Consider the following 7,664-nt stretch of genomic DNA (forward strand, 5'->3'; position numbering starts at 1 on the left):
ACTGGTAGGCTAGTGGTAGTAGTAGAACCTGTTAAGTTGCGTCAATTCAAATCTGGTATTGGGAACAAAAGAGGTCAACACGACTTCTAAGATATACTAGTATTTTAATTAATGCAAACACTTCAATGGTAAATATTATGTTCGTATATACGGGTCCACTGAAATACCACACAGGGCACTCAGAGAACTGATCAATTGTTCTAAGTTCTTCTCCAAATACTCTGACAGAGATAGTTCCCGCTCCCTGCTGGCCAATCAGAGTAGAGTCTGAGCGTGGTTTAGACTTACTCAGCCTATCGTTGGCGCACAGGCTGGTCCCAGTCCCTTGGCGCTTCACTGTTGCCAGGTGTCTAGTTGTTTTGCAACTTCAGACATAGTCTGTTCCTCTCCACTGTAGCAGAACACATGTCCTTGAGCGCAGTTTAACAGAGGCAGTGTGTATGTGTCTGTGAGAATCACAAGTCTGTCTCACCCTACTCCCTAACATTCCTCACATGAATCACAGCTTGTTATGTTAAACAATTTATATCAGTACAGTACAAACCTATTATGTTTAATCATTAATGCATTCTTTCTAAGCTAGGCATCACATCCAGTTATAAGAAAATAGATCCCCACAAACCATAAAAACATACATTATTAAATACCTTACGATTGAAAGGTTTACACAGATTTACAAAGGTTTAAACTGTCGTAAGTGTATATTATCAGTGACAGTTTAGATTCATATTCACTTACCAGTGACACTTTATCAATCTGTTTCCCCTTCTTTTTTTTAAAGGTGACAAACGTATGGTAGGTTTTACAGTGTATTGTGATATAATGGTACAACATGCCAATACTAGTACTACTGTCTGAGTATACTGTATATCACAATTCAAAAGCAGCACCTGAAACACTACACCTGCGCATGTCACCAGCCTACACCTGGCCCTAGACACTGGTCTTCGGTCAGTTTTGCAATTTTCCCACTAATTAATATGGAGAGGTTTTGGGTGGATAAACTGATTCCAGATCTGCGGCTATGGGAAAACTCCCATCAGCCCTGTTTCCTGGTGGACTGCCACGTAACAACACAAGCGCTCAGCTGGTACTGCAGGCTACCGTAGTGGAGTTGGAGCTAGCCAGCTAGCAAAATTACCGGAGTAGAAAAATATCTAGCATTAAATCCTAACTACGATATAAACCAGCCGTGTCATGGGGGGATCGCAGAGTGTCGAGATACCGGGAGGAGGATCCGAAGGTTACCATGTTCTTCGGGTATGTGTTTGTTTTTCTTTTTGACGTCCGCAAAATAATGTTAGCTATCTGGCTAGCTAACGTTAGCATCCGCAGGAGTGGTCCCTCAGCAGGACCTAATTGTGGCCTCACGGTCAAATAGAGGCTGGGGATCACATTCCGGCCTACATGTAGCTAATGCTAATAAGCAGTGTTAACGCTACTTTCCCCAGCATTTGCTACAGTTCCATTGTGGAATTGTCCAAGTTAAACGTTTGCATGTATCATTTTACATGCAGCTTTGAAAGGTATATGCGTTTTATTGGTTGCATGTATTGTTTGGCAAGCACGGTTAACTGTCAAAACAACCAGGCAGTTAGCGTTAATGTCGTTTAAATGAGTTAGCCAGCTCAATGCTAGCTAGTTGTCAAAATATTGCCGCGTTACTGACAGAATCCTCAACATCACAGAGTCATGTCTTTGTTCTACACATTTGTCCCACCACCTGAATGTCTCATTGCTCCCTAAATGTATAGACCTCCATCTTAAATATGTTGATGTGACAAGGATCTTGAGACAGACAGGTAGCCAACCTTCTGGTATTACAGGCGTAGCTTGTAATACCTGTTTCATTCAAAGGCTACTGCTAAAATGTCAAAGATTATGTGCAACGCCATAACCTTTGTCAAGAAGACTGGATCTTGGCTGGATCTCATGGCACAGGCAGTAGTGTGAATACCCTGTAACTTCCATGGTCCTTGTTCAAGCCTTGCTCCAGCTGCTCCCCTTCAATCACAAAATACAGTTGTTACAAGTCATGTCTCCTCTCTCTTCTGCTCAGGTTCAGGAGAATTCTCCAGGACACCGGGCAGGACTGGAGCCTTTCTTTGACTTCATTGTCTCCATCAACAACGAAAGACTGGTAAGCAAAGACATGCTGTTGAATCGGTATGTTCAACACACACTTACTACATGCACATACACAAACCCCCACTGACAGTGAGGATGCTGGCTTATATTGTATAGCTCTAATGAATGTCCATTCTACTTATTCTAATTATATAATTTACCCTGTCTGTGTTTCAGAACAAGGACAATGACACTCTGAAGGACCTGTTGAAGGCCAGTGTGGAGAAGCCGGTTAGAATGCTGGTCTACTCCTCTAAGACCCTGGAGCTCAGGGAGTCCACAGTCACCCCTAGCAACCTCTGGGGTGGCCAGGGCCTGCTGGGTGTCTCCATACGCTTCTGCAGCTTCGAGGGAGCCAATGAGAACATCTGGCATGTGCTGGTGAGTAGCCAGTAGCCAATGGGTGTGCCCAATTTAGCTCGCCCCAGTGTACTGATATAAGGTGATTAACCAAGGGTCTCTCTCTTTCTCAGGAGGTGGAGCCTAACTCTCCGGCAGCCCTGGCTGGCTTGCGGCCCCACACTGATTACATCATAGGAGCCGACACCGTTATGAACGAGGTGCGCACATACTGACACTACTACACCATGCATTCTACTCTAGGAGTTAAGACTGGGAGCTTCACAAAATAGCCAATCAAAGCATTTGGATACGAGTCATTGAAGTTGATCGCTATCTCTTCCACCTCTCTTCCTCCCCCTCAGTCGGAGGACCTGTTTTCACTGATAGAGACCCATGAGGGGAAGGGATTGAAGCTATATGTCTATAACACAGACACAGACAACTGCAGAGAGGTGGTCATCACCCCCAACAGTTCCTGGGGAGGGGATGGCAGGTAACCAACATACAATACACACGCCACACACACACATCTCAGTCTGACGAGTGACATCACACTAATGCTATCTCCTGTTCCCCTGTTCTAGTCTGGGATGTGGGATCGGATACGGATACCTGCACAGAATTCCCACCCGGCCATTTGAAGAAGGGAAGAAGATTAGTTTTCCGGGTCACATTCCCAGTGGTGAGCCCATCAGCCCGCTCAAGGATGGATTTACTGAGGTTAGTATTGACCCAGAACTCGACCAAAACAGAGCCAGAATCACAACGGCTATAACTGCATGGACAGTCAGTGGACACTGTCACTTTATGCTCTTTTGTAATCCTTCTACAATGACATACAATGAGTGTACAAAACATTAAGAACTCTTTCCATGACATAGACAGACCAGGTGAATCCAGGTGAAAGCTATGGTCCTTTATTGATGCCACTTGTTAAATCCACTTCAATCAGTGCAGATGAAGGGGAGGAGACAGGTTATAGAAGGATTTTTAAGCCTTGAGACATATATTGTGTATGTGTGCCATTCAGAGGGGGACTGGGCAAGACAAAATATTTAAGTGCCTTTGAACGGGTTATGGTAGTAGGTGCCAGGTGCACCGATTAGTGTCAAGAACTGCAATGCTACTGGGTTTTTCACGCCAACTTGACACAACTGTGGGAAGCATTGGCGTCAACATGGGCAGAGCATCCCTGTGGAACGCTTTCGACACCTTGTAGAGTCCATGCCCTGACGAATTTAGGCTGTTCTGAGGGCAAAAGGAGGAGGAGGTGGTGCCACTCAATATTACGAAGGTGTTCTTAATGTTTTGTCCTCTCAGTATTTATTGGGCAGTATGTATAGCTTTAGTCTCAGACTCATAATAGTAGTCCACCGATTTTTAAAGTGTCCTCTACTTATTTGCGTGTTTTTCCCCACTCTTGGTTCAATGCCTCCCCTCCACCCTGTCGTCAGGGCAAGGTTATGAGCTATGAGAGGCTCATTATGTATGTATGACTGTCCCTCCCAGTGCAGACAGGCGAGACAGAGATGAAAGGTGTTCATTAGAATTGTGAATTACTCGTTTAAATGCACTTGACCTTACCAGTTCATCAGCCACCCCTCTCATCTTTCTCTATTCCTCACTCCCTCTCCATCTCTCTTTTTCTGCCTTATTTCTCCCTCCCACTCAGGTTCAGCTCTCTGCTGTAACCCCACCCCCTGCTGTGCCTTCCGTCCCCACGGGGTTAGAACATTCGCTGTCCAGCCTGTCAATCAACTCAACCCCGCCCACCACCACGAGTGAGCTTCAGACAGGTATTGAATCTCTCTTTGTCTTCTCGCTCTCAACATAAAATGGTTTCAAAGTGTTATGAAATGTCTGGAATGGAATGTGGCACCAGGGTTAGACCAATCATTTTTAACATGGTCCAGATGGCCTCCCCGCCCCCATTAAACTCCCACTGGAAATGAATGATCGCAGTTGAAATGCTACAGATGGTCTAAAAGAGGGATGCACAGACTTTATTTGCTTGAGGGCTACATATTTTTCCCTCATCAATCTACACACAATACCCCATAACGATGTAAATATCACATTTACATAAGTATTCAGACCCTTTACTCAGTACTTTGTTGAAGCACCTTTGGCAGCAATTACAGCCTCAAGTCTTCTTGGGTATGATGCTACAAGCTTGGCACACCTGTATTTTGGGAGTTTCTCCCATTCTTCTCTGCAGATCCTCTCAAGCTCTGTCAGGTTGGATGTGGAGCGTCGCTGCACAGCTATTTTTAGGTCTCTCCAGAGATGTTCAAGTCTGGGCTCTGGCTGGGCCACTCAAGGACATTCCGAGACTTGTCCCGAAGCCACTCCTGCGTTGTCTTGGCTGTGTGCTTAGGGTCGTTGTCCTGTTGGAAGGTGAACCTTCGCCCCAGTCTGAGGTCCTGAGCGCTCTGGAACAAGTTTTCATCAAGGATCTCTCTGTACTTTGCTGTGTTCATCTTTCCCTCAATCCTGACTAGTCTCCCAGTCCCTGCAGCTAAAAAACATCCCCACAGCATGATGCTGCCACCACCATGCTTCACCGTAGGGATAGTGCCAGGTTTACTCCAGACGTGACGCTTGGCATTCAGGCCAAAGAGTTCAATCTTGGTTTCATCAGACCAGAGAATCTGGTTTCTCATGGTCTGAGAGTCCTTTAGGTGCCTTTTGGCAAACTCCAAGGGGGTTGTCATGTGCCTTTTACTGAGGAGTGGCTTCCGTCTGGCCACTCTACCATAAAGGCCTGATTGGTGGAGTGCTGCAGAGATGGTTGTCCTTCTGGATGGTTCTCGCATCTCCACAGAGGAACTCTGGAGCTCTTTCAGAATGACCATCGGGTTATTGGTCACCTCCCTGACCAAGGCCCTTCTCCCGCGATTGCTCAGTTTGGCCGGGCGGCCAGCTCTAGGAAGAGTCTTGGTGGTTACAAACTCTTCCGTTTAAGAATGATGGAGGCCACTGTGTTCCTGGGGACCTTCAATGCTGCAGAAATGTTTTGGTACCCTTCCCCAGATCTGTGCCTCGACACAATCCTGTCTCTGAGCTCTACGGACAATTTCCTTCAACCTCATGGCTTGGTTTTTGCTCTGACATGCACTGTCAACTGTGGGACCTTATATAGACAGGTGTGTGCCTTTCCAAATCATGTCCAATCAATTGAATTTGCCACAGGTAGACTCCAATCAAGTTGTTGAAACATCTCAAGGATGATCAATGGAAACAGGATGCACCTGAGCTCAATTTCGAGTTTCATAGCAAAGGGTCTGAATACTTATGTAAATAAGGTATTTCTGTTTTTAATTTGTAATACATTTGCTAAATATTCTCAACCTGTTTTCGCTTTGTAATTATGGGGTACTGTTTGTAGATTGATGAGTAAAGAAATTAATTTGATCCATTTTAGAATAAGGCTGTAACGTAACAAAGTGGAGAAGGTTAAGGGGTCTGAATACTTTTCGAATGCACTGTAGGTCCATTATAATTTCTTCATACTTTCTATCTAGTTTTAGACAGTGTGGCCTGGAGTATTGTTTAAAACCCAAAATAATAATGTATTTATTTATGAATGTATCTACTCAAACCTCCTGTGGGCGCCCACGGGACGTAGTTTGCCCATCCCTGGTCTAAAAGATCATACTCTCTCTCTTTCTTTCTTTTCCAGGTCTCCCCACTGTTCCCCTGATTCCCACCTCCCTTAGCCCCCTAAACCCAGCCTCCACGACCTTCAACCCTGCCACCACGCTACCAGGTCAGCACACGCCTCTCTTCAGAATGATATTTGAAGATCGAATTGAAACTACCAAATCTTACACAATACCTTTTCTACACTGAATAAGTATACTTTTATTTGTGTGCTGTTGTAGGTCTGTTGCCTCTCCCGGGTGGCCTGCCCCCATTCCCAAACCTCCCTAATCTCAACCTCACTGCGCTGCCAGACCTCAGTGCTGTATCGCTAGCAGGTAAAGCGGGCTACCGCCACCTGGAATAGCAGGTTTATACAGCTAGCAGCTAATGCTAACAGTGGGTTTCCACCCCCAGGCATGATGTATTATGTACCAGTGTGATTATTCCTGTGATCAACTACAGATCTCTCTCTTCTTCTCTCTCACCTGCCCCCTCCTCCCCCTCCATTGCAGGATTCCCTCCACTCGCACCCTTCCCTCCTCTGAACCTGCCAGGTCTAGCCCCCCTCCCCCCCCTGCCCGCCATGCTGTCCCTTCCCCCTGTCAACGTCTCCTCCTTCACCCCCCTCACCCTTCCCACAGTCACCCCCACCCCAGAGCAGCAGACCCTCCCTGATGCCACAGCTCCCTCTTCTGCCACCACAGAACCAGCTGTCGCCTCAGAGACCACGGAATCAAAGGCTGCCACGGAGACGTCGTCGTAACACAGGAAGTCTCATACCCAGAATCAAACCTGCCGGTTTCTCTCCCTCTCTCTCATTCTCTTTCTCTCTCATATTTATTTAGCCAGGAGGGACAGAATAATTTTCAGCGGTGAGGCTGGTGCAGTCAGTTGGAAACATGGAGCAGAGGAATAAACGATGGACAGATCAGTTGAAGGAATAAAGCAGTGGCTGAGTGGCTAGAAGCAGTGTAGCCCTGCCAGCCTGTCTGTCCCACACTGCCTTAGTTTCATTCAAAATTCAAATGATCTTCCGCACCCTTTAGTAAACACAGACATCTCTTAGCTAGATATTCCTTTATATATAATTTTTTGTTCAATTGCTTTATGGTTGTTTCTGTTAAAGAATGACATTTGCATTATTTTGCACCACATTTTGTGTTTAGAAATGATTAGGCATGTTTGTCCCTATGTACTGTGTCTCTCCATGCACCGTTTGTTTATAACAGAACTCTATAGCCTACCCTTAAACGCTGTGTGAGGGCAGTAGTCACTAGATGGCCACGCCAGAGGGGACCAAAATGGGGAGGGATATCGTCAGAACTATTAACTATTTGTGGCTGGGATAGGGTTTGTGGTAAATATCGTATTGGGGGTTAGACAGCGCTGCCTGTAGTGCCATCTTCTGGCATGGTCGGATGAAGACGTGGGAAATGAAAGGCGCAGTGAGGCTTTTCAACTACACGAGGGCGCTGTTACAACTTTATGAAAACACCTTGTATACATACTCGAGCAATAAAGGCGATGGAATTTTAAACTACTTTTTAGTC

General features: G+C 45.9%; 1 protein-coding gene across 1 annotated transcript; it reads left to right on the forward strand.

The window, feature by feature from the left end:
• Positions 1–1,057: 1,057 nt before the first annotated feature.
• LOC121535532 (Golgi reassembly-stacking protein 2) lies at positions 1,058–7,654 on the forward strand. The gene is made up of 10 exons (XM_041842695.2): positions 1,058–1,260; positions 2,060–2,140; positions 2,305–2,508; positions 2,601–2,687; positions 2,832–2,962; positions 3,054–3,189; positions 4,142–4,265; positions 6,152–6,238; positions 6,354–6,449; positions 6,627–7,654. Exons 1-10 carry the CDS (start codon positions 1,198–1,200, stop codon positions 6,875–6,877), a joined length of 1,260 nt encoding a protein of 419 aa, XP_041698629.1. The 5' UTR covers positions 1,058–1,197; the 3' UTR covers positions 6,878–7,654.
• The last annotated feature ends 10 nt before the right edge of the window (positions 7,655–7,664 follow it).

Source organism: Coregonus clupeaformis, chromosome 21 (assembly GCF_020615455.1).
Source record: "Coregonus clupeaformis isolate EN_2021a chromosome 21, ASM2061545v1, whole genome shotgun sequence".
Taxonomy (NCBI): Eukaryota; Metazoa; Chordata; class Actinopteri; order Salmoniformes; family Salmonidae; genus Coregonus; species Coregonus clupeaformis.